This window comes from Betta splendens, chromosome 11 (genome assembly GCF_900634795.4).
Source record: "Betta splendens chromosome 11, fBetSpl5.4, whole genome shotgun sequence".
NCBI lineage: Eukaryota > Metazoa > Chordata > Actinopteri > Anabantiformes > Osphronemidae > Betta > Betta splendens.
The window spans coordinates 10,607,987-10,621,062 of record NC_040891.2 but is presented as its reverse complement, the minus strand read 5'-3'; the positions used below and the strand labels follow the sequence as shown (position 1 = coordinate 10,621,062).

General features: G+C 46.0%; 1 protein-coding gene across 11 annotated transcripts in view; it reads left to right on the top strand.

The window, feature by feature from the left end:
• The window catches only part of LOC114865884 (CUB and sushi domain-containing protein 3-like), a 215,636-nt gene that overhangs the window by 42,898 nt on the left and 159,662 nt on the right, over window positions 1–13,076 (top strand). For all 11 annotated transcript variants that reach the window (XM_029167379.3, XM_029167380.3, XM_029167378.3 and 8 more), the window contains exon 3: window positions 2,767–2,989. In XM_029167379.3, the coding sequence (XP_029023212.1) occupies window positions 2,767–2,989 (223 nt within the window). The remainder of the gene's footprint in view (window positions 1–2,766; window positions 2,990–13,076) is intronic.

The window sequence follows — 13,076 nt, the reverse complement described above, 5'->3', positions numbered from 1 at the left end:
GTGTGTGTGTGTGTGTGTGTGTGTAGCTGGAGACGCTCTGTCAGTTTCGCTCTAGTAGTCAGCATAATTAGAAGTCTCTCTCTCACCCGTTTTCTCCTCACTCCTTCTCTCGCCTCCCGTCGCTCGCCCACTCAGGCCTCTCTGGCTTCCCCCGTATTTCTCCCCCATCCTCTCCTCCGACCTCCCACACACTCTGGCCCATGTCCCTCTGAGTGATGACTTTTAAACCATCCTTTCATTCTCTGCGCGGTGATGAATGAGGGGAAATCTGTCCACTTCTCTCTGTTTATTCTCCTTTCCATCTCCGTCCTTCTCTCTCTCCCTCTTCGCTTCATTCACCCGACCCCTTCATCCCAGCGTTTCAGTTTAATGAAGTCTCACTACCTCATTTGAACAAAGACGACCTGAAATCTGTTCATTTATCTGTGCACAAATTAACAATGTTGGACATTCACAGGACATTTTAGGCAGCTTTAGTTTCATTAAAATTAATATTAAACTATAGGACATTTATCTTCCTGGTCCCGGTCGCCTGATCTGGTTCTGTGTTGACAAGCTGTTATGAAGATATTAGTATTGAAAGAATAGATGACAATAAAAAAGTGCTGACGGATGTAATGGCTGTTATTGCAACAGTTCTGACCTCTAGATCCTGGAACACTCGCGTACGAACTTCACTGCCATAAATTCAAAGTAAAGTGACTTATGCCAGGTCTTCACTGGAGCGGCACATGTCCCTCCAGGGACTTTAGCCCTTTTCCACTGTAGTAAATTGTTCCAGCTCATCACGATTGTGTGGTTTTGGCGCTAGGACGTTAACCTTGAGCTCCTTCGGCGTCCTTCCTTCTGGACGACCACGCGGCCGCCTGAAGCAGGACTGGCCGAAACCTCCACAGTCCCGTCAATTCTCAACAATCACACCGTTTGTTGTCATTTTGTTTTGTCTTGTTTCCAAAATGGCCGCACCTCCCAGCACTGTTCATGCAGCAGTTTTAAGAAGCCTTGAGCCTGGCATGTTGTCGTACGCTGTGCTCTGGCGTGTCTTTCGTGGCTCGGTTGCGTGTCCTTCGTGGCTCGGTTGCGTGTCCTTCGTGGCTCGGTTGCGTGTCTTTCGTGGCTCGGTTGCGTGTCTTTCGTGGCTCGGTTGCGGGTCTTTCGTGGCTCGGCCCGTCCCTCCGGGTTCTTGAGCTCCTCTCCTCTGATTGGTTGTGAAGGTACGGAGCCACGGACTCTTAATTGCGGCCCAGACTGCCGTTGGTCATTATATCCATGATGGTGAGGGCCTTGAAACTGTCTGCGTGAGCGCAGGTTGGACGCACACGTGTGTCGTGTGTGGACACATGCGGAGCCTCCGCTCGGGGATCCGTCACGGATAATTGGTTGGAGGAGCATCGGGTGGAACGGGCCGGCCGTCCCCGTGGCCCACGTCTGCCATGGTAAATAACGAGGCTGGTAAACATGAAAGGCCAGCGGATGATCTCCCTGATTCCAGCTTTGCACTCAGAGGGGATCCATTAGCGCCTAAAAGTTCGAGGACGTTAAACATACTGCACCGTCGGAGCAGTTTTCAATTAAACACTTTCATTTAAGCTTGAAATAATACACCAAAGGCGTCTGCAGCGGCATCAAAGGTTATTGTAGATGGGGTTTTTTTAATCCAATTCCAGCGAGGAGCTGAAATGCGTCCTGAATATGTTTGATTAACAGACTTAAACGTCCGCTTACGCCGGATAAAAGCGAATGTAAAGCTGTGGAGGGAGAAGACGAGCCGCGTCCCCGCTCCTCAGCGAGCAGATGTTGCTCTTCTGGCGCGTCCTTGAGCAGGATGAGGCTAAATCCTGGCTCCGCCGCGTGCCGTCAGCTGACTCGGCAGTCCATGAAGACTCTGTCCATGGGGTTCAATCTCTGGACCGGCTCCTGGACGCGCTGAGGATTCCACCCGACACCTGTGGTGTGTTTGATATAAAAGGATCATTAGGATCAAAGGGAGACAATAATGATCCTGATGTGAACTGTAAAGTCCGAGGAGATCAATTACATTAGCATTTTACAACTTAGGCATTTAGCAGGCGCCGTAACCCGGAGATATTAAGGAGTGCGGCAGCAGAATGGGCTTCACTTGTAATATCTCAGCACACGCAGCGTGTGAAGGGATGAAACCCAGCTCTTACACATGTGAACCGCTCCCTAAGACCCCGTCTCACCCTCCCATGATCCTGCAGCGCGATCCTATTGCATCACCTCGGTGACTCCCACCTCTACACGTTCAGAGAACCTCAATAAATAGTTGTTATTCTGCTCTAAATTACTGACGCAGGCTCAGAGGTGCTGTTGAGCAGACTGACATGAACTCGCTATTGTTGTGCCTTTTGACATGTCAGTAACTGAGCAGCCTCCAAACAAAAAAAAAAAGAAAGAAAGAAAAGGCAGCTTTTGATCTTGCGGAGACACATGGGGCGAAGAGAAGAGCTTATTGATTTCACCTCTCCAGTCAAGTGGAGGGGTAGCTCAGTGGTAGCGGCGCCTCCAGCCCGCGGAGAACCCGGGTCCAGCCGCCCTGCGCTGGATGTGGATGCCGGCTCATGGGGTTCTGATCTGGGCCGCACCGCTGCGAAGCCATTATCCTCCAGGAAGACGCACACGCGGCCTGGGAAGCCGAGTCAGCACTTTACAATACATGTTCTGGTGGCTTGCAATTGGACATATGCATCAAAGAAGCCATTTCTGACCCGATCTTTGCATGTTTTTGTGTCTTGTGTTCCTCAGGTTTCATCTACACATGTGGCGGAACACTGAAGGGCCGGAATGGCAGCATAGAATCTCCAGGATTCCCCTACGGCTACCCCAACGGCGCCAACTGCACCTGGGTCATCGTGGGCGAGGAGGGAAGCAGAATCCAGCTCATCTTCTTGTCATTCGCCATAGAAGAAGAATACGACTTCCTGTCCTTGTACGACGGACACCCGCACCCTGCCAACTTCAGAACCAGGTACGGAACAAACGCTTGATGTGTTGTTTATGAAAAGGACTAGAACGCTGGAAACTCTCTGACACAAGCAGGAAGTTCTAGCCCCTCTGTGGTATTGACTGGCAGCTCCGGGTCTGTACACAACTGCAGTTGTTCTCTGGACACAGAAGTCGGCGTCTGTGTTCGCGTCGGCTGCTTCAGAACCTCTGGCACCGCTGAGCGCCAGCTTTGTTGTGGCTTCACAGAGACGCCATCAAGGCAACGCGCAGTCGATAGATATTTGAGCGGGCGTCATCGCGCACTCGCCTGAACAGCAGGGCCTCGCGCACACGGAGGGCGTGTGCTCGGCCGATCCGATCCACGCTGAGCAGAATCGGACCGGTCACGGGAGGTCACACCGGTTGGAAGCGACTGTGGGAATAAAAGAAAAGGTGATGTAACGCGGTGGCAAACGCGCCGTCTTCGCTTGTATTTACAAAACAGCGCTATCGAAGGAGGTCAGTGAAAATATGTGTGTGTGTGTGTGTGTGTGTGTGTGTGTGTGTGTGTGTGTGTGTGTGTGTGTGTGTGTGTGTGTGTGTGTGTGTGTGTGTGTGTGTGTGTGTGTGTGTGTGTGTACAGCCAGTGGTCCCACGCTCGAGGCGAGGAATCATCATAGGACGCATCCTATAGTAAAGTCTTCTGGGATGTTCTGCTTTGGCCAATAATTGGTGCGCGTCTCTTTTCTAATTGATTAAACTATAATGAGCATTCGAGCCCAGAACCCATAAACCTCCATGAATGTTTGTGGCAGCACACGCTAACAAGTCCTGGGCGACACTAATGCAGTGGAACAAATGATCCAGTTTCGCCGGAGCGCGCTGTCCTGCAGTAGCACACGGACGTCTGGGATCAGCGCTGGCGTCACACTGTTCGTTAGTTACTGAACTAGTTTACTGGGCTCAGGCACAATGTGGACAATCAAACTCGATTCACATGAGCTACTGCATTATTACCAGCCAGTCCATAGGAACTAATGCTGCAGCATTAGTAGGGGGAAGTATTCAAGGAACTGAGAGATGGTTTATTCTGAAGGAAAACATCACTGAACATCTCGTAACTTGTTTAGTTAAAAGTATTTGATGTCAGAAAGCTTTAAAATATAATTTGATCATAATCTGTGTTATTCCCACCTGGACAAACAACATGTATTGCCACTCAGTAAACAAAAACCTCTCGCACACCTCCCACTGGCCAAATTAGCAGCCAGACCATTCGCCGCCACGGGAGAATTTTCTAATCTCGAATTGCATTGTCAACGGCAGACGGAGCTTCCGCTGTCGATGGGGTTCTGGCTGAGGTCAGAAAAGGATTTCTTTAATTACATCAGGCAACTGTGAGAGGCAAATACCACGGACACAGGGCTAGGCAGGGAAATCTGGTTTGGTTGAGTTGAGGAAAAAGGATTTGGGTCATGGAGAGATGAAATGAGACCTCTTGATACTCGGTGGGTTGCTGAAAAGCAATTCTCTCGCTGTGGGGAATGAACCGTGTTGGCTTGGTTCAGCGGGCATAATTTCTAATCAGTCCGCTGCAATAATCAAACTCAGACAATCCAGTGGCTTTTAATGCTCAAATTGCCATACGCAGTTAATTAACAGGGGGCAGTTGAATAGAATAGAATAGAATAGAACACAGTGAAGTGGGGCGACATCTTTTCTGACTGAGGGAGGGGGAAAGCAACAACAGATAGGAGGAGAAAGTGAACGATGCCCTCCGTGCTTTTATTGGTTGATTAGGATTTCCTGCTTATCTGAGATAACAGGAAATGATTTGCAGCACGTTCGTCCGCGTGCGCGTGAGGAAGATTCATGGTCTGCATAGTTACAATCGCCCTGCTAGTTAAGCCGAATTACCGCTGGCGCCTCGCACTCCCGCTCCTTCCTCCTCTCACTTCCCCCCGTCACACACGGACACGGGCTAAAGTGGTGATTAAAAGGTCAGACTCATTAACAAGAAGATGGTAATTATGGGGACAGTGATTAACAAGGATCTCACTCACACACACACATGCAGAGACGGCCACATACTGTACATGTCTGTGCATGTAAGACGAAGCACATGTGAGTCAACGCGGCAGGAAAATCAAAGGCATCATTCTAAAAATTGTATGAAAACGGCAATTAATTTTCCTTTTTCTCTTCTGACATTAAAACATTCAAGGTGATGCTGTTTGTCCTCAAATCAGGGTTATTCACGAGCTTCGCCACAAACACTTCAATCAGGACGCAAGCGTGTTTCTCCACTGGGAAGTTTTCACAAACAAGTAAAGGGCACCTCCCTTGATTGCTGAAGCTGTGGAGCCTCGGTCCAACTTGGCCCATTGACAGCGCGGCGAGTGTGTGAAACGTCCGTCTGGTTGATGAATTATTAACCTGCCTTCATGTTAAACACAGACTCAGGCTCTGTGAAATAACTCTTCCTTCCTGCCACCTCCCTCTGTTATTTATCGACTTGTTTTGTGAGTGGGGATTGCTGACGGTGACAAGCGGTGTGCAGGCGGGTCTCACGTCACCTGTCTCCGGCTGGTTAACTGGTTAACTGGTCAGCGGCAACTGGGATAAAACAGGTTTAATGATGTTTCTTGAAAGTTATTGCATTTTATTGGTTATACAATAAGTTTGCGTGCATGAATGAGTTGCCAAAACAAGGTTCCCCATGAGGAGCCTGAACCGCAAAGCCGGGAATACCTGGAAGAAATACGAACTAATAAATAGCTATACTAACAATTCCTTCCCCAGCTTTCCAGGGACACTTTTCTTAATTAAACTGATAAAATGTTCTAATTAGGGTGATTAAATAATTTAATTAAAGCCAGCTCATTATTAAAATACATAAATGATCTAATTGATTGTGTGTGCGTTCTCGGCTCCTCTTGTAATTACTATTGTATATGACGAGTCCAACCTGGCTTCATTAAGACAAAACACAAAGAGAAACAAAGCGAGAGCCGGAGGAAAGAGAAAAGCAGAACAAAAAGATGATGATTGTTCAACATTAAATAATTAAAATTACTCCGGGATGCGTTTATTTCCCTTGTTTTTTGTGACTTCCATGGAAGCACCAATGGAAGAACACTTGGTTCAGTCGTCACTCAGTTTTAACAGGTTCAATACGTTACTGGCCATAATGTGGTTATTAATAACAACACTAACGACATTAATCACTGCCCGTCGTCGAGGCCTAAGTAATTTTCAACTCGGTTCATGTCAGAGTAAAGACGAACCCTCTTCGGTTTTATGGCTGCCTGGGCACCAGGATAATCCAATAAACCATCCATAATTGTGATACTAGTGTGCACATTAACATACTCATTAACAGAGAAGACAGAGACACAAAAGAGAGATGAAGAAGAGAAAGGGAAATGTGTGACAGAGGCAGAGTTAAGAGGCAAAGACAAAGTGGGTTTGAATGTAATCATTTCGAATTAAATTGGAGCCTCCTGAGGTGTGTTTGATTTATCCTGAGAGACCCTTAAACAGACAGTGTGACATTTTGAAATTAAATCTGTTAATTGTCTTCATTGGTCATTTGTCACATTATGTTATTGGTTCTTCAGCTTGTGGATATTTTTTGGTTTGAACGTGTATTTGTTTTGAATTACTAGAAATGCCAGGTCACGCTTTTAATGTCTGATAATGTGAGAAGTGTTTAACAAAGCTACACTTAAGAATGTCAGTCTCATTTATTACAGTTCTTGATGAACATAGCAGATATACAGTAAGCAGTGGTCCGCTGTTACACTTCTGAGGAGCAGGTTAGTCATTGGGGCTCGTGAAGAAGCCGCTCACAGTGGGTTGATGGAGAAGCCGTGAGTGTTACAACAGCGAGTAGATGTCAGGAACCTCAGATGTCTTAGAATGAATTATTGTCTTTGGACACGGATGGAGAGATGGATGGAAGTCAAGCATGAACTGATAGAAGGCAGTGATTAAATGTCTCCCCTTTGTTATGTACGTGTAGGACAGAATACTGTATGTTACAGGCAGTAGGTTTTATAAATGCTCGACCACATATTAAATGAATGATGTTATTGATGTCAACATGCAAAAGAAAATCAAAAGACAATCATTTTAGGTAATTGAAACAGAAAGTGGGTCAGGAAATTCTGAAAATAAGCCATAATGGAGTTTTGGAGAATGATAAATCAGTTCACATGAAACAAGGGAGTGTCTCAGAAGAATAATTGAAAGCGATTCAAAGACTTTGAATGCACCGCTCACTGACACACAGCGTTTGGATCCTTTTGTGACTAACACCAACCTTCCCATCCAGACCTGAAAATCTGTTCGTCTTTAAAAATGCATAAGCCTCAGCGAGGAGGTATCTGCAGCAACCCACATTTCTGTTCAAACTAAATCAAGCAGCTTGATAAAATGCTTTAGTTGACAAGGACCTTAAACTCCACATGTTCGGGGGGAAAGCGGCGTTGATGTCGTTGAGCCTTTCGCTAACGCGTCATCGATGCTACAGCATGTTCAGGCGACGTAGGACTTTCCAGTTCAATACGTTCCCGGATCATTTGCTTGTTTTGATGCCTCCCAGTGCATTAGAACGTTGGTTTAGATTCCATTAAATTGCACTCACATTTGCACATTTGATTTGGGATTTATGTTCTACAGACGGAAATTGCTTAGTCAGGCTTGCAAAAGCAGCTTCTGGAGTTGTGTCTTGTAAGTATAAATAATAGATCAATACAATCTGTCTGTGTCCCTTCCATCTAGCAGCTATATTTGTTTTGTGGAAACAAAACTGTTATTAAAACATTTACTAAAGTAAACTATGTTAGAGGTCAAACTGGATTATGTTCCAATAAACATACATTCTAAAATAATTACATGTATACATTAAATTTATATAAAACAAAACACATACAGCATGCACTTACAGTAATAATATTCTATAAATATTACTTTAAATGTTTTCATTTATAAACAGTTTTTTATGGCTTTGTGGAATGACTCGTAAAACTAAAACAAAGTCATTCCAAGTTTTTTATTCTGGTCGAGGTGAAGACTGAGCCTCACGTCACTGAATCTCACAAATTCACCTGGAAAATCATCTGACCAAGGAACAATAAGGAAAAGGTCAGCATTTGACATTACAATCTTTATTTCATGTCAGACTCTAAAGTTCTGATGTGAGTCATGGACATGTTGTTCTTTGTGCCCTTCAACCTCCCGTCTGTCTGGCAGAATGGCATCTACAGTAACAACCCAAGAGCATGTCTCAGTTTGGAACGTCTTCTTTGAAAAATAGCTTTTAAAGGAAAGAAAAATCTCAGCTGGTTTGTCCCAGTAGTTAACAGGTAACAAATTAACTCTAAGGAGTCCTTATTCTGAAAACAAAATCCTTACTCAACAGATAGTTAGCTAACGTAGCATATGTAGCTAGCATAGTAGCTAACGCTAACGTGAGCTGATGCAGTGACAGTGAGCTGGGAGTCCAGAGGAACCACCTGTACCCAGATGGGTGAGGCTAATATTAGCTTCTGCTCAGTTAGCAGTTGAAACAGCTACTTTACAACATGCTATCATGGAACATGAAGCCGTTAAAGAGCATAAGATGTGAGGTTGCTCCGCTTTAAAGGCTGTATCTGACAGGCTGCCTTCATTCATCAGACAACACTGTGTAGAACAGAGCCGCAATGTTTCCCTCAGATGCAAAGACAGAACTAAATGTAGCTTTATGTCAGTGTTTGAACCCTTGTCAGATTTGTATATAAATCCTCGTATGCCATTGTGTTCCTGACTGTGGATGAGGAATGAGGGCTAGACAGGTAAAGGTGGAGCAGTGTCTGATGGGAAAGAAGACGACGACGAGCAAAAGGCCGGAGGCGAAGGCGTGCGCTCAGGTACAGGATGTCCTCCATGCACGGCTCGGTTGTATCATATGGGATAGAACTACAGTATGCATATATCAAATCACTTCTAAAACGTAGGTGTTGCTGGACGCAGCAGCTTGGAAACCGTTGGACTCGTGCCACAGAAAAGCAATTTTCCACAGCTTTTATCCAGCTGTTTAGAAAGCTTGAAATTTGAAAAAAAGCAGTTTTTAGAGAGCGCTGCGTGTCCAGCGTTCACCGAAACCCAGTCATGCTGCACTGTTCAGACTGTAGATGGATCTTACCTAATTACGCATCACAATTATTCTGCTCGGACCCGTTTGAGCGTCACGTCCAGCTCCCCTGAGTGTGAAGGAAACATAGACATGATCGTAAATGAAAATAAACAGGGAACATAAATTCACACGCGCGGTGCAAACAGGTCATGGGAAGCGGCGCTGAGTGTGATTGGTGTGAAAATAAGCAAATATGGCCTTTGATGTTGGGGCAATATTTCTGAGTGGAAATGAGCCCACTTTTTCAGGAGGAACGCGAGAGGTGCATATGTAAATGTATATGTGTGTAAGTGAGTGTGCAGGTTGTGTAAGTGTGAGTCGAGGTGTGTTTACCCCTGAGGTAGTGGTATTTCATCTTTTCCTGCATCAGTTCTGCCCTGTAGGGGGTTAGGGTGTGTGTGTGTGTGTGTGTGTGTGTGTGTGTGTGTGTGTGTGTGTGTGTGTGTGTGTGTGTGTGTGTGTGTGTGTGTGTGTGTGTGTGTTAGAAGATCCAAAACGTTGTGCTCAGGAAGAGAAAAGAACTTTTTTTTTTCTTTGTGGCTTCTTCCTTCAGGCTTTTCCTCCTCACACGCATGCGACTCAGACCAGCAATTTCTTAATTTGAATTCAGACTTCATGTTTGTGTGCACTTTGCAAATATGATAAGAACGGAGGCGTCCTCTGACCCATGAATGCTAAACTACTGCGGCGCCACTGGGCTGAGCAGGAGGATGCTGACGCTTATAGGAAATCGCAAAGATGTCCGAGCACGTGTTGAAAACCCACGAAAACCAAACCGCGGCTGGTCAACTTTCTCGCTGCGGCAACTTGTTTTGCAGTAAACAACATTTTGGATCAGTGGGTGTCCATCAGGTGTCCAATTTGGTGTAAACGATCCCTCCAAGAAAGCTTGGATGAGCAAAGACGTGTGGACTTGTTTTGATCTGTGCATAATTGGTGAGCCCTGCACAGTGTGCAGGGGAGCGCTGTGGGTGTGAGCGTGTTTGTGCTCTGGCTACGGATGCTTTCATTGGAAGCGGCGCTGCTATTTTCAGCCGTTAAACACATCAGTAATGTTTCAGTTCCATGTGAATGCGGCGCTATGAGAAGCACACATGGTGTCAGGTTTGCGGCTCCGCGGGACGGTGGCAAAGCATCTGTGGCTGATTTGAATGATGTTTGCCGAATACATGTCTGCAGCCTTTTGTTGGGGCGTTTCTGTATGTGATCACTAGAACTTAATTTCCTGATGTATTTACACGTGAATATTTGCTTCTTTTTTCTATTTCGTTTTGCTTTTCAGTCATTCTAAGTCATCCTCAATCTTTGAACGTACAACTTCAGTCACTGCTCCGTTGGCGCGAGTCATCGCTCCTTCTCACAAACCATCTCCGTCTGTCTCCGTCTGCCGTCGGTGAATAAATTGTAATTCACCCTTTCATCTCTCCGTTTCTTAATGACTGTCTTTCAGTCCCCCTCTGTGTCTCTCTTTTCACAATATTAATTCTGCCCCCCACTCCCCTCTCCATCTGTTTCCCTCTCAATTCTTCCTGTAAATGTCTTTAATTCAGCACTGATAACCAGCTCGGTTCTTTTCAGCTCATCCTGCCACAGATTATAATTATAATCATTACAATAATGTTAACAGTGAGTACAGTATTCAGGAGTTAAATCCCATGGTGATATCTCTCTCGAGTCTGTCGAGCTCCTGTTCTTTGTGGCATATTGTGGCCACTGTAGCCTGTAGAGATTATGTATTCATGTGTTTAATACACCTGGGACTGACGTTAATTGATTTTTTTTCCCCCCTTCATTTTCTGAGTGGTCTGTTTAGTGTAATGAGAGAAATGGGACACAGTTTCATACCATGTGCAATATCCTATCCATTACAGGGAGTTAATCCGAGCGCTGCCTTTGTGCTTGATTAATGGAAAACTGGTGCATCAGAATCCATGACCTATAAACAACTGTGTGTGTTGGACAGACATTATTTCTGCATTTAATGTTTTTGATGAAAACATCTGATTGGTAGAACGTTGGCTGGTTTGTTTGTGTAGCTCTTTCTCTAATGGTGGCGGAACAGAATGTCCCAGACTGTAAATGAGTCCCACCTGAGAGCAGCGTTCTAAAAATCCTTAGAAATAGTTAACAAGACATTTGTTTATATATTCTGTAATTTGGTCGCAATTAGCTATTTGACGGCAGCGTAAGCACTTCCGAGAAGACGCCCAACGTTCATAAATATTCATAGACTTTAAATAATATGAGCACTTATGGGAGTTGGCACTGGTCGCAGAACTTTTCATTTGCAGATGACGAGCTCAAGTTGCTTTAGCAATAAACAAAGCAATGGGATGTGTCATGGGGGAAAAGCGGAGCTCGGGGTCCTAACCTCTTCACAAGAGACCTCCCAGCTGCCGTATACTGTAGGTATGTGGAGTTGGGCTCTTTTATGATGCATATTCAAATTGGACTGTTGCTTCTCCGCGCGAATGGACTTTGATTGTGTGCGCTGAGCTGTGCGTGGCCCCCCGTGACATCCACTTACCCTCGGTCATGCCCCGATCGCCTTAACCCTGTTTGTTTTGGATAGGGGGCTAATGACGACCAGGGCGGCTAACGAGTCAGCCAGTACACCTTGGACGACTCCCCTGTCTGGTAACACTGGCTTTCTTGTGTGTGTGTGTGTGTGTGTGTGTGTGTGTGTGCGTCCGCCTGCGTGTTTGTGTGCGTGAACTCCCAGTAATCCCAGTGGATAAGCTGGTAATCCCCTCAAGCTGCCCATTAGCCCCTTGACATGCACATGTACTGACTCACACACACACACACACACACACACACACACACACACACACACACACACACACACACACACACACACACACACACACACACACACACACACACACACACACACAGCGACTCCAGGGCAGTCACCCAGGTGTCAGACAGACTTTTCCTCAGGGACGGATCGCTATGATCAGCCACAGCGCTGCCCCGCTGCCCCTGGAGGGAGGAATGGACGCATTGGCTGGCAATACATACAGATTAAAGCGAGCGAGACAAAGGCAGCGGGCGATGTGACGAGGGACAGGAATGGAGAAAGGGATTGTGGGAATCGGTGAGCGAGGTCAGGCTGGGACAGCTGTAGTGGAGAAGTAGGAGTGTTGTTGCTGTCTAGAGAAGACTAACACAGTGCTTGGGTTTGATGTGTTTCTGTGGGTCCCTCATTGCTGGATCTGCTGTTTCGGTCTCTAATGACAGTGGCTGGGAACTAGAGCTACGACCCTTCCTGTGGATTATTCTGCTCCCGTAGATTGATGTGACAAGCATCTGGACTCTTATTGCCCCCGACGACCGGCAAACTGCCTTCGCCTTTAATACGTGTACCTGCATGCTAAATAACGCGCCTCTATTTTTATGGTTACGTGGCATTTCTTCACCCACTGTCCCTGGTGAATTCAGCAGAGGACGGTGTGGGCAGGAAAAGACATGCGTCTCTCATTATACTGTATGATGGCAACCGCGCCGAAGCTTCTCTTGTGTGACTCATTCAGTTTGAACAGTACTATGCTGATGTGGGATGGCAGAGGAATCGGTCCCTTTAGTATGTCACATAACACAAACAGGGAGACGCAGTCGCGGTGACTCATTCACACCCCGGCTTTGTCGCTTCTGCTTCTCCACAACTCTCCTCTGCGTACTGGCATTTCTAGACTGTTAGTGTTGTTGTTCTCACTTACCAGGATTCCTTTTGTCGGACTATTAGATTAACTATCAGGTGGAAATGATTGGTTATTTTGTGTGGGTGGAGCGAGAGACCTGTAATTCCCACTGTGCGAGTGTTCACGGTCTTCTTCCTGACAGACTAAAGTCATTTCAGATCCATGTCCTTTATTCACAGACTTTCATATTATCTATTTTTTGCTCACACCCTTTTTCCCGATCTCACAACTGCATGAGGTGTCTC